The following is a 19,608-nucleotide window of genomic DNA, read 5'->3' on the forward strand; positions in this document are numbered from 1 at the left end:
CTCACCCTCTCCAGGAGCCTCTGAAGATGAGGTGGTTCTCCTGCCTGCTGTGAGCTCCCTGTCCAATTGGACACAGGGTTTGGCCACGTTCCCCAGTCAGGACACAAGCCAGATCTACTGGTTTAACGGATCTCAGGCTGTGGACATCCCTCTGGAGATCCTGCCTCTGGCTCTCAGCGAGTCCCTGACCCTCTCCTTCTGGATGAAGAACAATCCCCTGGAGAAAAGCCCTGGGGCATCAAACGAAGAGACAGTCATCTGTCACACACTCCGCACAGGTCTGTGTCCCCACCCCGGGTATGTATAATGGGGATGGGACTTCACACTGTGTCCCCACCCCGGGAGTGTGTGACGGGACGGGGCTTCACGCTGTGTCCCCACCCCGGGAGTGTGTGACGGGACGGGGCTTCACGCTGTGTCCCCACCCCGGGAGTGTGTGACGGGACGGGGCTTCACACTGTGTCCCCACCCCGGGAGTGCATGATGGGGACGGGACTTCACACTGTGTCCCCACCCCGGGAGTGTGTGACGGGACGGGGCTTCACGCTGTGTCCCCACCCCGGGAGTGTGTGATGGGGAGGGAATGGAGGGAGCTTTCGCTTTTTCACCCTCTCTCTCCCTGTCTCTCCCCCCCTGGCAGATAACGGTTATGCCCACTATACCCTCTCCATCCTGGGGCCCCGAGTCTTGTTGCAGTACTGGCCCCAGTTACAGAGCACCCACCCGGTGAAATTTCGCTGGCAGCTGGATCAGGTAGGCCCAGGATCTGTGGGGCAGGGATTGGGGGTAGCGGGCCAAGTGGCCACGGGGCCCAGGAAAGGCCAAGGACCCAGCCCATCAAAGGAGGGCTGAATTCAGGAGCAGACCACAGCCTGGAGGTAGGCCCCACACCCTGGTTTGGGGCGGAGGCCTGGATATTGGCCCAGGCCTTAACCTCGGGGCCCTACATCTTGGGGCCCAGGCCTGAATCCCCTCAACCTCAGCCCTGAAACCCCCTGACCCCCTCCATCTCTCTTTCTCTCTTTCTTTCACTCTCTCACTCACCCCCACCCCCCCCCCCCCCCCACAGGCCTGCGACCAGGACTGGCATCACTACTCTCTGAGCCTGAACCCCCCAACCGCGCTGCTCTCCATTGATGGGACATCCTATGAGCCAGCAGTGATCCTGGAAAGCGGCCGACAGCGAGCGACCATCGCACGGGCCCGGATGGTGATTGGAGCCTGTTGGAAAGGTGGGAGAGAGGGGGGGCGGAGAGTGAGAGGGGGAGACTATCCGGAGAGAGAAACATTCCATGGCCCTCGGGAGATACACTTGCCTGGCGCTGGGGCCGACGTCCCAGTTGAGTCTCTTCTGCCAGCTTTCCGCGGCTGCATCACGGGAGGCTTGTAGAGTCCACAACACGAACCCCGTGATCTGGAGTCTGATCGCCAGCCCCCCGCAGTCCTTCAGAAGTGTCCTGTCATGCGGGGCGACCTGGACGGGTGCGCAGATTTGGATGCCCAAGGTCCCGCCATTTCTCCACGCTTGTTAACCCCATCTGATCCATCTCCTGCCCGAACACGATCCTCACACTGATACCGGCTGAAACCGACCTGAGGGACGTGGGACTGGAGTTATGCAGATTTAACGGTCACTTATAAAAACTGTTCTCCCCCTCCCACTCTCTCTCCCCACCCTCTTCCCCCCCACCCCATATGCCCCACCCAGATGATGCTCCCAATGGATATCCCAACCTGACGGAGACTAGTCCAGGTCAGTCCCCCAAATCTGTCCCCCTTGTCCCCCAAACCTCTCCCCCTCTTGTCCCCCTTTCCCTGTATCTCAGTCCCTAACGTCCGGGCAACATCCCAGTAAATTTTCAGGGGATAAAGTCACGAACCTGTCGAACCTTTCCCTGTTACTCAGTCCCTGACGTCCAGGCAATGTCCTAGTAAATATTCTCTTTCAATCTGATTGGGATTTTTCCTGTCGTTCAGTGACCAAAACTGCACCCAATGCTTCAGATTCGGCCCCACTGACGTCTTGTACAACTTCACAGAACATCCTGGACTTGATTCTCTGATTTATGAGGACAACGTGCCAAAAGCTTTCTCCTTGACCCTGTCCCCCTGTGATGCCACTTTCGGGTAACAATGTCTCTGCGCTTCCCCAGATCCCCTATGTCCCACCGCCCTCCTTAGGGCCCAACCATTCACAGTGGACACCCAGCCTTGGTCTATCCAACACCACTCTCTCTCTCCCCTCCCCTTCTCTCACTCCTCCCCTTTCTCTCTCCCCCTCCCTTTCTCCACCCCCCCTCTTCCACCGCAGCGTCCCAGGACGAGCCCTTGGTGAGACACCTCCGTGCTTTCATGGCGGGCTTGAGTGTCCGGGCCGGGACACTGGAACCGCGGCAGGTCCGACACTGTCTGTACTCGTGCCGGGAGGGTCTGGACTTCCTCACCTTCGACAGCCTGGCCCAGGGCATGAAGGTGGGTCATCTGGGCTGAGGGGAGGGGACGATAGTGGTCCTGGGAGTTCGCCAGGGTGAGTCCTTTGAGGGAGGGGGTCTTCGGTCAGATGCCCTCTCGTTCAGGGGGGCTTCCACGGGGGGGGACGTGGAGTCAAGGTGGGTCCTGGGGAGGTCGAGGGGGCTGGTTGGAGGTCCTCTATAGTGTAGTTGGGGTTCAGACCATAAATCAGGCATTTAAATATCTACCCACCCTTTCTTCTTCCTCCCAACAGATCCACATTAACCCATCGCAGACCCTCCTTGTCCTCGAGGGAGACGATGTGGACAATATTAACCGCGCCATTGAGCATGTAACCTACCGGAATGTGCTGCACTTCGCCACGCCTGGCGTCCGCCCTCTCAGGCTCACCACCACCGTGCAGTGAGTGCGTCCCTGTTACCTGAGGCAGGTCACAGGCAGGGGGGGGGGGGGGGGGGGTGGGGGGCGCGGTTCGGACAGGATAATGACCCTGTTGGATACCTTGATGTTGAGGTCGTTGGCGGCCATGATGGGGAGGTCATTGTCAGGAATGATGAGGTGGGCGTTGGCTGCCACGTTGATGAAGGTGTTGAAGGCCAATTAAATGAGAAGAAGTGAGTGGCCATCTTGATGAGGGTTTTGGTGGCCAATTATATGAGGGGAAGCTGGGTGGCCATGTTGATGAGGGTGTTGGCCAATTAAATTAGGGTAAGTGGCCAGCCATCTTAATGAGGGTGTTGATGGCCAATTAGACATGGGGTGAGTGGTCAGCCATGATGGTGAAGGGCTGGTGTCTAAGTTGATGAGGGCATTGCTGTCCAAATTAATTGAGGCGAATGGGTGGGCATGTTGATGAGGGTGCCGATGGCCATCTTCGTGAGGGGATTTTTGGGACTGGGTGGCCAATCATGGAAAGGGCACCAGAGGCCATCTTGGTGAGGGTGTGATTGGCCAATTTGACAGGGAGTATGCAGCCATTTTGGCGAGGACGCCGGTGGCCATCTTGCCGACATTGACGATTGGGCCTCTCCTTCCTCCCTCCCCCACCCCAGGTGTCGCGGCGAAGGCCCATGCCCCCACCTGCCCCCAGTCGAGGCCCGGCTCCATGTCCTGCCCCCCGAAGCCCCCCGCCTGGAGCTCAGTGGTGAGAGGCACCTGGCGCGGCCAGCAGCCGACTTCGAGGGGGTCCGCGGTGTTGCCCTATTCCCTGGCGTCCGTCTCTCCTGCAGCCTGGGGGATTCTAGGACCTCGACGGAGGGCCTCAACCCCACAGGTGAGTGGGGGTGGTAGAGAGCAGGGTGAGAGGGAGGGAGGGGTTTAACATAGACAAGGGTGAGGCGTTGGACAGACCAAGGCCGGGCGTCCACAGTGAACGGACAGGCACTGAGGAGGGCGGTGCGACAGGGAGGATTCGGGAAACATGGAGATTTACTGGGAGGTTGCCCGGACATCAGGGACTGAGTTACAGGGAAAGGTCCAACTTGTTCGGCACTTTATCCCCTGAAAATTTACTGGGACTCTGCCCAGATATCAGGGACTGAGTTAGAGGGAAAGGTTTGAAATGTTCGGACTATATCCCCTGAAGATTTACTGGGATGTTGCCCGGACATCAGGGACTGAGTTACAGGGGAAGGTCCAACAGATTTGGGACTTTATCCACTGAAGATTTACTGGGATGTTTCCCGGACGTCAGGGACTGAGTTATGGGGAAAATTTTAATAGGTTCGGGACTTTATCCCCTTAAGATTTGCTGGGACGTTAGGACTGATTTGCAGGGAAAAGTTAAACCAGAGAACGAGGGAGAGATTTGACAGGACAGATGGAGTAAATGTCAGACGGCTTATTCCCCCTGAGATAGACCAGAGGACATGATTTCAGGGTGAAAGATCTTCACGAGATGAGGTGGTGAATTTATTTGGGAGAAGGAGAGAGGAAATCAAGAGGAAGATTTCAGTTGTCTCATCCTCTCTCTCCCCCCTCCTTCCCTCCCCCGCAGAAGGAGATCCCCTTGGACTGGACGGATTTATCCACAGTCTGGACTCATGTGAGGTGTACGTGCTAGGGGACACGTTACACCCCAGTCAGGACGCGCTCCTCCTCGACCCAGGCCTGCTCCAGGGGAAGGGTCTGCACGTCTCCAACACCAGCAGCGGTCTCACCATCTCTGGTACGCTGTCCGAAACGCCAGCCGAACGCAATCCCAGACACGAGCTGACAAGCCATCCCAGACGCAGGCTAAACGCCATCCCAGATACGAGACACAATCCCAGACACGAGCCAATACGCCATCCCATACGCAGGCTAAATGCAAACTGAATGCCGCCCCAGACAAGATGAAAGTGTGAGAAACAGAAGTACCTTCACAAATTTCGCTCGAGACAAAAATTGAGAACAAAACATTTATTGTACAACAGTGCAAAGTAGGGTGCTTCCCCTTACCATGGGAATACACACACATACTGGGGCTCACCCAACTTTTATACAGTTTATTTCAGTGTAGAGGTACCCTCCCCCCCTTAACATTCTTCTGCCTCTTGGATTGGTTTGGCATTTGGTACTTCTGTCTACCTACAGTGCAGTTTCTGTAAACTTGAAAGCCCATGGGGTATCCTGTCTGGGTCCCATCATGTCATTGTCCTTATTCATGAATCTGCCTTTGTCCTTATTCACACATCTCAACCCCCAGGACTTACTAATCCTGCAGAACTTGCGAATTCTATCACTAGAAGACCCTTATTCTATTATACTTGAGTAACCCTTCCTCACACTCTTATCGGAATTCATCCTTATCGGAATCATCCCTACTCAGCACTTACTTAACTTCCTCTAATCTAGTCTAGTATTCCTTATTTCATTCATACTAGCTTTACTTCCTATAATTCTATTATCTCTCACAATCCACACTTTTTCTTTAGCTACGTTTAGTAAATTTTCAACTGGAAGCTTGGTCTTTTTTTCCCAGCGAGTCAGCAAATGAACTGCCATCTCAGCATCATATGCAGACGGAGTTTGGGAAACATACATCCTTTGGGTTGTAGTGATCTGACAAAGGGTCCGTTGAATTAAACACTCCACACAAGTCATTAGGCAGGGAAGTATCATGATAGCTAAAATAACGAGTCCAACTGCTATAAGTCACCAGTAAAAGTTTCAACTGCCTGACCATTGTGACCTTTGTCATCAATCGATCTTCCACAAACTCCACCCTCAGCAGCCAACAAGTAATCAAGAGCCAGGCGGTTTTGATAAGCTGTAGCTCGTATCTGTCGTTGTTCTTCAGCCCATAAATCCAAGGCCATCGCTGTCTGTTTGGTGGTAATCTCCAAAACTGCCTGGAGTCTGATTAAACAGTTTAAATGCCAAACAGCTGTGGTACTCTGGAGCAGCTTGAGCCATTTACAATTGGAATCCCCCTTATAGTGATGGCCTTTAGCCTTCCGAATGTATTCGTGACCCAAAGGATGATTTACAAGATGCCAAGTTGGGGGGGGGGCGTTTATTGTTACCTAACCTGTGAGTAGCAGCTTGTCTGCGAGCATTAGCATATATACCCCCTTTATCCCTACTCCAGGTATAGCCCTGACTAATGTTCTGCCTATCATTTTCCCACCATCTTCTTTGTACCATATTTTTAGCACTCATCTCTTTAATATCTGTAGAGGCCAGGACGCCAACCCAATCCACTCCCCTAGGGCAGTTCTGTTTCCCTGGTCCATGTTGGGATCCTAAATTAAACCATACTAAATAAGGTACCCCACTATGAACACACTATACCTGTGCCCTGTCTGCATTCTAAAGGTAAACTTGTCCATTCCTCAAAGTAATTGTCACCTCTGCTGCCCCTATTCCAGGAGGACTTAATACATTGTGTACAATTGGGTGGTTTCCCAAAAATTGGGAACCAGCAGAAAAACAATACAGCAAATAATAAAAATAACATTACAGCACTTTTTCCCGGCGTAGCGTAACTTTCAGACCAGAAGGATGCGAGACTGCACGCCAGGTGGAGGGTATATTATCAACGTCTTTAGTCCGTTGATTAGCTTGTTTAATGCATTGTATGTGAGTCCACCCCTTTTTTGTTTGTACTGCAGTGTCTGTAATCAGAAGTACACAATAAGGGCCGTCCCATATCAGTTTTAGTTTATGGTCTTGCCACGCTTTTACATATACCCAATCACCAGGTTTAACAGAATGAATAGGATAGTCCAGGGGAGGGTTTTGAACTAATAAACCCTTCTGTCTTAAGTCATACAGAGAAGTAGAAAGTCCCTGTAAATATTTAGATATGTACTGGTCATTAGCCTCAGGGATAGGGGTATCAGTGTGGAATCCCATGTAAGGAAGACCAAACATCATTTCATATGGTGAGACAGCAAGGTCCTTACGAGGAGCTGTACGAGTCCTAATTAAAGCTAAGGGTAAGCATTTAATCCCATACTCTAGGATTTATTAGTTCCCGATCCTCCTCTGTTAGAACATAAAATTGAACCCCGATACCTGATCCCTGTGGTCTGATACCGATAGCCAATTGGTCCTGTAAATCACGCCCCAACAAGCAAACTCCAGCTTGGGGAATTAGTAAATATCCAGACACTGATCCCTGCCAGGCGAATCATTCCACGCTCATCCAAAGTAAATAGAGTCTTAAAGATAGACATTAATTAATCCCAGGTATATATATTAGGTCCCAAAAATTGATCTAATTGTTCTGCACATCCCTGAGGGTCTTCTATCAGAGGTAATTTCCTTCTTAAAATTGCGCACCTCAGTACTAGTCAAAGGCACATTTACGAACCCGAGACCCCCCTGCATCCCCTCCCAAGGGAACCTCTCGAAAAGGTCTCATCCAGTTAGTTTCTGGCTTATCTCCTCCTCTATGATGGGAGACAAATCAGAGTCCTGCCTTTTTCTCCCGAAGGGCCTCATACTGTTCTTCTAAATGACCTTCACAAACAAAGTCTCCTCCCTCTCGTGTCAATTGAGGCGGTAATTTTTCACTCTGAAAGCGAGTCATCATACCACTCCTACTTTCTCCTTCTTTCTGTAACTGTGGAGGGGGAGGGGAAGGTGAAGAAGGTTAAAGCGTAGGGGAGAGGGAGGGGATTGGAGCCGGCACAGGAAACATAATATGGAGGAAGGGAATGTAACACATCCCATCCCTTTACTTCGGGGGCAGAAGGTTCCTCATCCTTCTTATTTGTATCTTTCTTCTCGTCCAATATCATCTGATTAAACGATTCACTAAGCCAACAGGCAGCATATTCCCTACTCCCGGTATTGTCTCCTTGATTTTGGTAGAGCCAGATGTTCAATGCCTGACACATCCAGTCCTTGTCGGATCCGAACTTTGGCCAATATACCGAACTCTTTTTTATCAGATTCCTTATTTCATTCATACTAGCTTCACTTCATATATTCTATTATCTCTCACAAAAGCACGGTCTCGCATGTTAGCCGTACACAACCGCAGATCTCAGCTCAATGCTGTCTCTGTCCCAGAAGCCCGTGGAATGTGGTCTCAGAGGGCCAGGGATGGACACGGAGGAGAGGTGGGGACTCACTCTCGCCCTCTCTCCCTCTTCAGGCGTGCAGAGCACTGGGATGTACGAGAGGCTGCTCCGGGATGTCCGCTACCGCCTGGCGCTGGGAACCGCACTCTACGAACGTCAATTCCGCGTGCTCTGCGCCGAGATGAGTGGGAGATATACAAGCAATGAATTCACCGTGGAGGTAAGGAATGAGGGGACGGGGCTTCACCCTGTGTCTCCACCCCAGGAGTGTGTGACGGGACAGGGCTTCGCTCTGTGTCCCCACCCCGGGAGTGTGGGATGAGATGGGGCATCGCCCTTTGTCCCACCCCGGGTGTGTGTGACGGGATGGGGCTTCGCTCTATGTTCCTGCCTCGGGAGTGTGTGATGGGGACCAGGCTTCGCTCTGTGTTCCCGCCTCGGGAGTGTGTGACAGGATGGTGTGGAGTGACCTTTGCTCTCTGACCCCCTCCAGGTGACCCTGCTCCACAGCCTGGCGTTACCGCCTCACCCCAGCCACCTCCAGGCGGGACAGCAGTTCCTCCTCTCAGCCCACAGGGGGCGCGTCGGCATGGACAGGCACCGGGTTCCCAGCGCTCATCGGGCCTCAGGTCAGTCGGGGGTGAGGGGTTAAACCATGTCGCTGGAAGGTCATGGCGGTGACGGGGGTGGGGGGGTCACCACAGGTGAAGCTGGTGTCATTTGGGGTCAACAAAGGCTGGGCGAAGGGGGTCAAGGAGAGACGCTGGGAAGTTTGTGGGAGGTCACAGGTCAATGGGATGTTGGCCAAAGGTCGCAGGGGTCAGTGGGCTGCCGGAAAGGTCGCAAGGGGCACTGGAAAGTTTACCAAAGGTCACAAGCAGACCACTCAGCCCATCGAGTGCAAATCTACACTAAGCTTCTCTGCAATAGTTCCAATTGCCAGCCTTTTCCCCCATATCCCTCGATGCCCTCACTAATGAGATACTTGTCTATTTCTTGTTTAAACACTCCCTCCACTGCTGTATGTGGCAGTGAGTTCTACAGACCCTCTGACTAAAGATGTTCTTCCTAATCTCTGTTTAATGTGGATAACCTCTAATTTTCAGACTATGTCCTCGATTCACCCACCAAGGGAAGCATCTTACCCGCATCCACCCCCTAGCTAAACACGAAAAGCCTCTCTAAGATCTCCTCTTGTTCTCCTCTACTCCAATGAATACAACCCAAGAGCTGCCAAACGCTCCTCTTATGTCAGCCCCTGCATTTCGGGAATCAGCCTGGTCAATCTCCTCTCCACCACATCACATTCTTTCTAAGAAAGGGGGCCCCTAAACTGTGCACAGTTGGGTCTCACCAGTGCCCCGTAGAGCCTCGACAACACCTCTTGTACACTATTCCTCTTGAAATGAACACCCACATAGCATTCGCTTTTTTTACAACCAATTTCACCTGGGCGTTAGGTTTCCTGGCACAAGGACACCCAGGTCCTTTTGCACCTGTAACGTCTGGATTGTCACCCCATTCAAACTGTATTCTGCCTGCCTGCATTTCTCTATGTTGAATCTCACCTGCTGTAATTTTGCTCAGTTTCCTAATCTGTCCATATCCTTCCGCAACTTTACTTCCCACTCCGCCACCTATCTTGGTGTCATCCACAAGTTTGGCTGCAAAACCATTCCTACCGTGATTCAAATCGTTAATACAAATTGGAAGCAGCAGCGACCCCTACACCAGCCCCCATGGAACACCACAGGCAGCCATCCAGAACGGGAACCTTCAATTTCAACTCTTTGCTTCCTGCCTATCATCTACTTCTCTAATCCAGTTTAATAACAACCCTGTAATTCCATGGTCCCTCACCTTATTGAAGCAGCCTAATATTGAGAGCCTTTTGAAAATCTAAATAGACAACATCTACACCCTCCCCTTTGTCGATTCTACGAGATTTCTTCCAAAAAATTCTAATCAGGCAGGATCTACCCTTTAGAAAAACCCCATGCTGACTTGGACCTATCCTGTCATGCATCTCCAGGTATTTCATCCTTGAGGATCAACTTCCCGACCACCAGCGTCAGACTAATCGGCCTACGGTTTCCTTTCTTTCTGTCTCCCGCCTTTCTTCAACAGCAGAACCACATTTGCGACCATCCAATTCTCTGGAATCTCTCCAGAGTCTTACCGATTTCTGGACGATCTACAATCTCCAAAGCCACCCCTTTCAAAACCCGCGGATGCACCTCGTCCAGGAGATTTTTATCGATCTTTAATCCATTTCTCCAGTAACCCGAACCGAATCTAACTCTACTCCCTGGAGCTTCCGACTGTCTGGGATATTACTAACGTCTTCGACGGTGAAGACAGATGCAAACTATTGATTAAGCTCCTATTCCATCTCGTTATAACCCAAATTTTAACAGCATCATGTCAACACATCTCTCTTTTATTCCTTATATATTGGAAGTAGTTCTTCATAGCGTTTGTAATATTGTTAGCTAATCTCCTTCCATAGCCCATCTTTCCTTCCCTAATGACCTTTTTCATCTCAGTGAACATCGAAAAGAATCCCAATCCCACTGATTTCAGCTTCTTTGTGTGCCCCCACCGCACCCCCACCACCCCCACCTTTGCCTTCACCTCTTTCATTAGCCATACTTTCCTTGGACAAGCTCAATCCTGCCTGCCTTTTATATCTTCCAGACCTGCTCTGAACCTCTGAACCTCCAGTTAGTTTGCTTTCCAGTTTACTCGAGCCACTTCCTTTCTCATCCCCCTGTTACTTCCTTTATTCCACTGAAAAATTGATCCATCCGATAGACTTTTTCCCTTTTCAAATTTTAAATTAAACTTAACCATGTTATGACCACTGCTCCCTGGAGGTTCTACGGCCTTTAACTCCCTAACAATCTGGGTTCATTGGGCACAGCCCAATTCGGAACTGCAGAACCCCTGGTGGGCTTCTCAACCAGCCGTCTCTTAGGTTTTCTACAAACTCACTCTCCTGGTTTCCAAAATCTTCCTGTCTCTCCCCAGCCCCCTGCAATGTAAAAATCCCCTGTGATTATTTTGAGATGATCCCTCTGTTACTCATTATCCACTTCCGGCTGCTGTTTGAGGGCCCATATAATCACTGCTAATATGGTCCTTTTCTACCCTTGACATTTTTTAATTCAACCCATAATGATTCTATCTCTTTTGATCCTTCTTTCTATTGATTTAATGCCATTATTTTAACCATCAGAGCCACCCCACCTGCTCAACTTCCCTAACCTCGGGATATTGATTGGAACGTAGACGACTGAGAAGGGACTTGATAGAGGTATTTAAAAATATGAAAGGAATAGATAGACTAGACATAAGCAGGCTCCTTCCCCTGAGGGCAGGGGAGGTTGGAACAAGAGGGCAGGAGTTAAGGGTAAGGGGGCAACACTTTAGGAGAAATATAAGAGGTGGCTTTTTCACTCAGCGAGTGGTTGCAGAATGAAATGATTTTCCGAATGAAATAGTTGCAGCAGAGTCCATTCTCTCATTTAAGAGAAGGTTGGATGTGTAAATGTAGGTGAGGGGGTTGGAGGGTTATTGGCAGAGAGCGGGAAGTTTGAGCTAGTGGAGTTGTTCTAGTGAACCAGTGCGGACTCGAAAGGCTGACATGGCCTGATTCTGCTCCGTAAATGGATATATTGAATCACGCCCCTCATTGAGCCGCGTTTGAGTAATGGCCACATTTTTCAGTTGAATCTGAGCAACCAGGTCATCTACCTTGTTCCCAATCCTACGTGCATTTACGTTGAGGACCCTTGGACCCACTCCCGATGTTGTTTGTTCCGTGGTCGTTTTGAACAGCACTGTCTACTGCCTGTTCACCTGCCTTTCTTTCCGTTGTTATTGAGTAACTCTTCACCTGTTGGAATTCCCTGTCTCCCTCTCATCTTGAATTCCCTTCCCCTGACGAGCTAGTTTATACCCTCCCCAACAGTTTAGTGAACACTCCTGCCAGGATACTGGTCCCCATCCAGATTAGGTGCTTATTCTAGAGGACTGACCTCCCCCAGAAGCAGTCCCAATGATCCAGGAATCTGAAGGCCTGCCCCCTGTGATCTGGAGATGACCACCCTCCAGGTCCTGTCTCTTCACTTTCTACCTAACTCCTAAAATTTTCCCCTTTCGGACCCTGTCTCTACCTCTGCTGATGTCATTGGTCCCCACGTGAACCACGACATCCTGACGATCGGGGACGTCCCCGACCCTGGCACTGGGGAGGCAGCACCCCAACTGGGAGTCATGCTGGGAAGGTCCAAGAATGGACGCAGGGGTCAAAGGGTTGCCGGGAAGGTCACTGAAGGTTGCCCAGGGGTTACGACAGAGCATCGAAAGGTGGGAGGTGGGGGGGGGGGGGGGGGAGGTCGTGAGGAAGCTTTCATGTTTCACCTTTCCCCTCCCTCCCCCTCTCTCTCTTCCCCATCCGTTCCCCTCCCTTTCCCCCCTCTCTCACCTCTCTTCCCCCACATAGTGGTCCCTGGGGCAGCCACCATCATTATCCTGGTCTGTGTCGCGTTCCTCGTACTGATGGTCGTCCTTGGCATCTTCCGGATCCGTTCTCTGCACCCTGTCCCTCGGAGGGGGCAGGAGGGGGAGGCTTTCTGGGACGATACAGCCCTCACCATCATTGTCAACCCTATGGAGGTGAGAGAGAGGGAGAGAGAATGGGGAGAGAGGGGGTGACTTGTGACCCATCAATAATTTATATATTTTTCTTCCTCCCCTCCCCTCTGACCCTTGACCCCAGAGTCACGGGCAGCTACACTGCGTTGGAGTTCACGACTCTGCGACCCCAGGATCCTCGGGGCAGGATGAGGCAGCCAAACACCAACGTTGACCTCGCCAAACCCTGACCCCTGACCTGGTCATGGATCTGCCCCCACCCCCTGCTGTGGGCCCTTCAACTCTCCCAAGCAGCCATCATGTACCTGTGACCTTTGACCTCTCCATCTCTCCCTCTCTCCCCCATCTTTCACCCCCTTCTCCCCCCTCCCTCCCCCTCTCCTCACTCTCTGAAGGTCCCATCCTTCCCATGAAGACCCTCCCTCTCTGAAATAAAGTCTCCCATCTTCCCCACGTGTCTGGCCTTGTCCATCCTGCTCTGGTTTCAGCAGAAGGGGGGTGGGGTGGTGGTTGGCGAGGTGATACAGGCCAAACACAAGCCCATCGCAGGCCCAAGGCCTTACGAACACCGGGAGCTGCCTGAGATCAGGCCCCAAGTCTTATAGAGGCCAAATTCAGCCAAAGTTCAGGCCCCAGGCCTTAAAGATACCCAAATTAGGCTCTAGACCAGCCCTAGGCCTTACAGAGGTGCAAATAAAAGTCAGACCTTACACAGGGGCCAGTACTCACAGAGGCCCAATACAGGCTCAAATCACACCCATCACAGGGCCTATGCTTTAAAGACACCCAAATCATGCTGTAAACTAGCCCTAGGCCTTACAGAGCCCAATACAGGTTCCAGCCCTTGATGCAGACTGAAAATATACCCAGGCCTTCCAGAGGCCCCATATTTGCTTGATACAGGCCCTAGGCCTTGAAGAGGCCCAATACAGACTGAATACAGGCCCATCACAGGTTCCTGGCCTTGCCCAATGAAGACTGTTTACAGGACCAAGACTAACAGAGGGCCAAAACTGGCCTAACAGTCCCCAGGCCTTATAGATTTCTAATGAAAGCTGAATACAGAGGCCCAATAAAGGGCATTACAGGCCTTGCAGAGCCCAATGCAGATTGAAGACAGGGCCAGCCAAGGCTTACAAAGGGTCAATGCCGGCTGAATACAGGCCCAAAGACAGGGCTCAGGCCTAACAGAGGCCCAATATGGGGTAAATAAAGACTCAGCAAAGGCTTCTGGCTTGACAAGAGGCCCAATGCGGGTAAATCAGCTCAATATGGGCCCCAAGCTTGATAGAGGACCAATGTGGGCAAAATCTAGCTCAACACAGGCCGCAGGCCTGACAGAGGCCCAATATTGGGTTAAAAAAAAGGGTCAGCATAGGCCCCAGGCCTGATAGATGCCAAATGTGAGCTAAATTTAGCTCAATATGGGCCCCAAGCCTTACAATGGCCCAATGTAGGGTAAAAATAGACTCGACACAGGCCTCAGCCCTGACAGAGGCCCAATGCAAGCTGAATAGAGGCCCAAGAACCTATAGAGGGTCTGTCAATCACCCAGGGGACCCACTTCCGGTACCTGTCAATCACCCGGCTGGGCCTTCTTCCGCCCGAACCTTTAAAACCGCGCTTAGCTTCAAAGCAGGAAGGGGACGCCCCTAAAAATTGCAGAGGGTGGAAGATGCAGAGGGAAACAAATCGCTACCTTGCGGCCTTGTTAAAAAAAATGGCGCCGACGCGCTAACCTTCATCCAGCTTGACCTTGACTAAAAAGGCGCCGACTCATTGACTGATGCCCAGGCCGACCTTGATCAAAGATGGTGCCGGCCGGGCCTCCGCCGCTGGAGGTTCCTGGAGAGGCCGTCGATCGATTTCCGTCGCTGCGGTGGAGGCTGGCGGTTGCTTGCACCACGTTGAAGGGCCTGCGAGTCAGAGGTTGGGGTGGGGAGGGAGGAGACCCTGAGGGCGGCACCAGCATCAAAGATGTCGCCGCCGGCTGCCCCACCTCCGATTGGTCTCCGTCGGGGGCTGCATCGCGCAGCCACACCCCCTTCTTTGTGACGTCGAAAGCCGCCCTCCCCGTGACGTTGGCGGAGGATTGGAGGAGCATTGCCCATCCGCACCGAGCGCTGAGCTGATTGGACGACGGGGGCGGGCGTGGTTCCACCCTGTTCCCCACATCATATGGGATGAGGGAGGGGCCTTCTGTGACGTAATGGACGAGGCGATAAAAGCGGCGGCGCAGTCAAAGTGCAGTAACCATCGTGTTCGGTTCTTCCTGCTATCCTCGGTCCTCCCTGCTCCACCATGGGCCGCAAGTTCTTCGTCGGGGGCAACTGGAAGATGAACGGGTCGAAGAAGACCCTGGGGGAACTGGCGGCTTCCCTGGGGAAGGCGAACCTGCCCGAGGACACGGGTGAGGGGGGGGGGGGTGAAGGAGAGAGGGAAGAAGGGGGAGAGAGTGGAGTGAGGGAAAGGAAGGAAGGAGGGAGAGGAGAGGGGACGGTGAGAGAGGGAAGAGGAGGAGGGGACGGAAGGGGAGAGGGGGAGGGACGGTGAGAGAGGGAAGGGGAGAGAGGGAAGGAGAGGGAGGGAAGGAGAGGGAGGGAAGGAGAGGGAGGGAAGGAGAGGGAGGGAAGGAGAGGGAGGGAAGGAGAGGGAGGGAAGGAGAGGGAGGGAAGGAGAGGGAGGGAAGGAGAGGGAGGGAAGGAGAGGGAGGGAAGGAGAGGGAGGGAAGGAGAGGGAGGGAAGGAGAGGGAGGGAAGGAGAGGGGGAGAGAGAAAAAGGGAGGGAGTGAGTGAGGAGGGGAGAGGGAGAGTGATAAAAGGGAAGGAGAGAAAAAGCAAGGGAAAGGAAGAAGGGGACAGGAAAGAATGTGTGAAGGGGAGAGGGAATGAGAGGGGGAAGGGAGAGAGGGAGGGTAGAGCGAGGGAAAAGATGAAAGAGGGAGGTGGAAAGAGGGTCGTGGGGGGAAGCTGGGTTGGGGGAGGGAGAGGGGCATCGTGCCATGTGTCTGGGAACAGACACTCGCTGACCTTTAAAACAGGCGGGTGAGGCCCGCCGAAGGCTGGTGTCGAATCTCCCAGACCGTTCCCGGGACCCCACAGAAATGTCAGAGGGTCAGGATGTTCCTAAATAAAACTCAGTGCTGGCCCTGATAATTTAACCCCACCCTCACGTCCATCGGCCCGTCTAAAGGTCTGTTCCCCCCTCCCCCAGACCCGTCCGGTCCACGGAACCATTACTCGTCCCATCCCATCCACGGATCCGTCCCGCGTCCCCCAGACCCGTCCTGTCCACGGATCCGTCCCCCCAGACCCGGCCCGTCTACGGATCCGTCCCCCCAGACCAGTCTAGTCCACGGATCCGTCCCTCCATTCCCGGCCCATCCACGGATGTGACCTCGGGTGAGAGCTCCCGTGTGCCGATGCTAAATTCTCCGACCTTCTGTCTCCCCACCCCAGAGGTTGTGGTGTCACCACCTTTCATCTACCTCAGCTACATCCGGGACACCCTGGTCAGCAAGATCGCTGTGGCCGCTCAGAACTGTTACAAAGTGCCCAGCGGAGCGTTCACTGGCGAGATCAGGTACCCAGCGGATCTCCCGAAAAATTTACATCACCCCCACCCCAGCCCGACCGGACCTGGAGGACGGAGAGAGGGGTTGTGGACGGTGTAGAAGCTTACAACGGGATACAGACAGGGCGGGGAGAAGGGTTGTGATGGGATACGGACAGTATAGGGAGTGGAGAGAGGAGTTGTGGACGATGTAGAAGGTTGTAGGTTACAACGGGATACGGACAGGACGGGGAGAGGGGTTGTCAAAGGTTACAACGGTATACGGGGCAGGACGGGGAGAGGGGTTGTGGACGGTGTAGAAGGTTGTCAAAGGTTACAACGGTATACGGGGCAGGACGGGGAGAGGGGTTGTGGAAGGTTGTAGGTTACAACGGATACAGATAGGACGGGGAGTAGGGAGAGGGGTTGTAGGTTACAATAGACCCAGGAGCTCCCGGCGCCCAGCTCTGAACCCTTCCATTTGGCATGCCGTGGAAGTGAGATTCTCCTCGAACGGATCGAGGGGTGCGTGCACAGGTCCGTCACCCGTCCGCCTGCCCCACGTTCCTCCTGACAAGTCCCGTCCACGGATCTGTCCTGCGTCCCTGCGGACCCATCCAACCTCGAGCAGGAGTCGTCTGACCATGTACTTTCTTTCTTGAAGTCCAGCGATGATCAAGGACTGTGGGGCCAGTTGGATCATCCTGGGACACTCGGAACGAAGGCACGTTTTTGGAGAGTCCGATGAGGTAGGAAACAGTCCCGTTCCCGTCGCAAACTCCCGGGTCGGGTACAGAGTGAAGCCCCATCCCATCGCACACTCTCGGGGTGGACACACAGAGCGAAGACCCGTCCCTGTCACACATTCATGGGGTGGGGACACAGAGCAAAGACCCATCCCTGTTACACACTCCCGGGGTAGGGATACAGAGTGAAGCCCCCTCTGACCCCCGACCTCTCGTTCACAGCTGATCGGTCAGAAGGTGGCCCATGCTCTGGCGGAAGGTCTGGGGGTCATTGCCTGTGTGGGAGAAAAGTTGGACGAACGTGAGGCAGGGTCGACGGAGAAGGTAGTCTTCGCCCAGACCCGGGTCATCGCTGGTGAGAGATGGGGTCGGGGAGAGAGGGGAGGGTGAGAGTTGTGGATCAAGGACTAACGAATCCAACCCCTTCTTCCCCCCGCAGACAACGTGAAGGACTGGTCGAAGGTTGTTCTTGCGTACGAACCCGTCTGGGCGATCGGAACTGGCAAAACGGCTTCACCCCAGCAGGTGGGAGGAGGAATTGAGAGAGGGAGAAAGGGAGGGGAGGAGAAAGGGAGGGGAGGAGAAAGGGAGGGGAGGAGAAAGGGAGGGGAGGGGAGGAGAAAGGGAGGGGAGGAGAAAGGGAGGGGAGGAGAAAGGGAGGGGAGGAGAAAGGGAGGGGAGGAGAAAGGGAGGGGAGGAGAAAGGGAGGGGAGGAGAAAGGGAGGGGAGGAGAAAGGGAGGGGAGGAGAAAGGGAGGGGAGGAGAAAGGGAGGGGAGGAGAAAGGGAGGGGAGGAGAAAGGGAGGGGAGGAGAAAGGGAGGGGAGGAGAAAGGGAGGGAGGAGAAAGGGAGGGGAGGAGAAAGGGAGGGGAGGAGAAAGGGAGGGGAGGAGAAAGGGAGGGGAGGAGAAAGGGAGGGGAGGAGAAAGGGAAGGGGGAGGAGAAAGGGAGGGGAGGAGAAAGGGAGGGGAGGAGAAAGGGAGGGGAGGAGAAAGGGAGGGGAGGAGAAAGGGAGGGGAGGAGAAAGGGAGGGGAGGAGAAAGGGAGGGGAGGAGAAAGGGAGGGAGGAGAAAGGGAGGGGAGGAGAAAGGGAGGGGAGGAGAAAGGGAGGGGAGGGGGCTATGGACACTGATTTCTCCACCCCCTCCAGGCTCAAGAGATCCACGAGAAGATGCGTCACTGGCTGAAGGACAACGTAGGGAAGGAAGTGGCCGATAGTGTCCGGATCATCTACGGAGGTGGGTCTCCCCTTCCCCCCCTCCTCTCCCCCTCCCTCTCTCCCTCGGATTGACTCTCTCTGCTCCCCTCCCCTCCCCAGGTTCTGTGACAGCAGCCACTTGTCGGGAGTTGGCGGGAATGGCGGATGTGGATGGTTTCCTCGTGGGTGGAGCGTCTTTGAAGCCAGAGTTCGTCCATATCATCAGGGCCAGGCAGAAGGAGTGACCAACCCTTGGATCCCTCCTCAATAATCTCAGCCCTCCCCCCATCTCCAGGGTCTCACCTGACCCCACCACTCCCCCGAGGTCTCTCCAAACCCCTTCCACTGGACTCCGAGTGGCCCTCCCCTCCATTCCCCGATTCCCTTCCTTCTTGCCTCATGCCCTGGAAGTCATTTGGCACAGATGGATGGATCTCCTGCTCCCAAACTTCTTTCCCAATTCCTCTTCTGTTGTGATGTTGTGCCTCTCCCCAAATAAATGTGCAGACCTTCGAGAGAAGATGGTTGTGTTCCTTCGTCTCGGAGAGCAGGGGGAAGGGGAGTGTTGTAGAAAGGTCTGGGGGGACTGTTGTAGATGGGTTCAGGGGGAGTAAATCTTCAGGGGAAGGTTCAACAGGTTTGGGACTTTATCCCCCAAAGATTTACTGGGATGTTGCCCAGACGTCAGGAACTGAGTTACAGGGAAAGGTTAAACTGGAGAACAAGGGGGAGTTTTGAGGGGGACGTACGGGGTAAATGTTGGTCAGCTTTTTCTCCCACTGAGATACAAATTGGAAGACACTGTTCAGGGTGAACAATCTTCAAGCGGGACGAGCTGAAGTGGTGAACGAGGACTGGGTTTTGGACGGGGGCGCAGGTCAGGGCCTGGATGTGGATGGGCAGTGTACTGCGGCACAATCTGTCCGTCTGCGTGGCTTACTGTGACCGACTGCATGAGGGTCCGGGGGGTGGGGAGGGTCAGCGAGTTCACTCAACCAGTGCGTCCCCACCGCCCTGGACAGCCACCCTCTGCCTCTGTCGGCACCCTCCTGATCGTCCTTCGACGCTCCAGAGCGAGACGTCCCATTGCCCTTGGGTGATGTGTTCTCCAATCCCGGTGAGTATCCTCTGCCCCCATGGCTGCTGTGTCCTTCCCATAACGAGGTGGCTGGAACCCCTCAGTTCTCGATTCCCCCCACCTGATGAATGGAGCCCAGCGTCTTCTGAACGCTCCCGTCGACCGGTGCAGGGACCTTGAAGGATGCACGTGTTCGGACCCAAAGTTCTCTGTTCGTCCAAATACATTGACCCCGGACTCAGCCATGTGGTCTCAAATTTTTTTAAAAGTGTACTTAACGGATTGAAACCCACTCCCCATCCTGTTTGTATCCTGTTGTAACCTACAAAAACCTCCACTGTCCACAACCCCTCTCCCTACTCCCTGTCCTGTCAATATCCCCTTGTAACCTA

At 53.7% G+C, this 19,608-nt stretch overlaps 2 protein-coding genes across 5 annotated transcripts in view; both read left to right on the forward strand.

The window, feature by feature from the left end:
• The window catches only part of LOC138754235 (calsyntenin-3-like), a 30,910-nt gene extending 17,817 nt beyond the window's left edge, over positions 1 to 13,093 (forward strand). Inside the window, exons 7-18 of one of the 4 annotated variants that reach the window (XM_069918171.1) lie at positions 15 to 278; positions 641 to 753; positions 1,070 to 1,232; positions 1,709 to 1,753; positions 2,312 to 2,472; positions 2,726 to 2,874; positions 3,525 to 3,745; positions 4,469 to 4,639; positions 8,060 to 8,205; positions 8,479 to 8,614; positions 12,493 to 12,665; positions 12,769 to 13,093. In XM_069918171.1, the coding sequence (XP_069774272.1) occupies positions 15 to 278; positions 641 to 753; positions 1,070 to 1,232; positions 1,709 to 1,753; positions 2,312 to 2,472; positions 2,726 to 2,874; positions 3,525 to 3,745; positions 4,469 to 4,639; positions 8,060 to 8,205; positions 8,479 to 8,614; positions 12,493 to 12,665; positions 12,769 to 12,858 (1,832 nt within the window). In that variant the 3' untranslated portion in view covers positions 12,859 to 13,093. Of the gene's footprint in view, positions 1 to 14; positions 279 to 640; positions 754 to 1,069; positions 1,233 to 1,708; positions 1,754 to 2,311; positions 2,473 to 2,725; positions 2,875 to 3,524; positions 3,746 to 4,468; positions 4,640 to 8,059; positions 8,206 to 8,478; positions 8,615 to 11,223; positions 11,302 to 12,492; positions 12,666 to 12,768 lie in introns of those variants that run through there. The other 3 variants (XM_069918172.1, XM_069918173.1, XM_069918174.1) reach the window with 3 other exon arrangements.
• Positions 13,094 to 14,769: 1,676 nt separating this feature from the next.
• On the forward strand, positions 14,770 to 18,658 carry tpi1b (triosephosphate isomerase 1b). The gene is made up of 7 exons (XM_069918175.1): positions 14,770 to 15,054; positions 16,103 to 16,226; positions 16,861 to 16,945; positions 17,165 to 17,297; positions 17,382 to 17,467; positions 18,091 to 18,178; positions 18,259 to 18,658. The coding sequence occupies exons 1-7, from the start codon at positions 14,946 to 14,948 to the stop codon at positions 18,381 to 18,383; spliced, it is 750 nt and encodes a 249-aa protein (XP_069774276.1). The 5' UTR covers positions 14,770 to 14,945; the 3' UTR covers positions 18,384 to 18,658.
• Positions 18,659 to 19,608: the final 950 nt, after the last annotated feature.

The sequence above is a fragment of the Narcine bancroftii genome, chromosome 2 (assembly GCF_036971445.1).
Source record: "Narcine bancroftii isolate sNarBan1 chromosome 2, sNarBan1.hap1, whole genome shotgun sequence".
NCBI lineage: Eukaryota > Metazoa > Chordata > Chondrichthyes > Torpediniformes > Narcinidae > Narcine > Narcine bancroftii.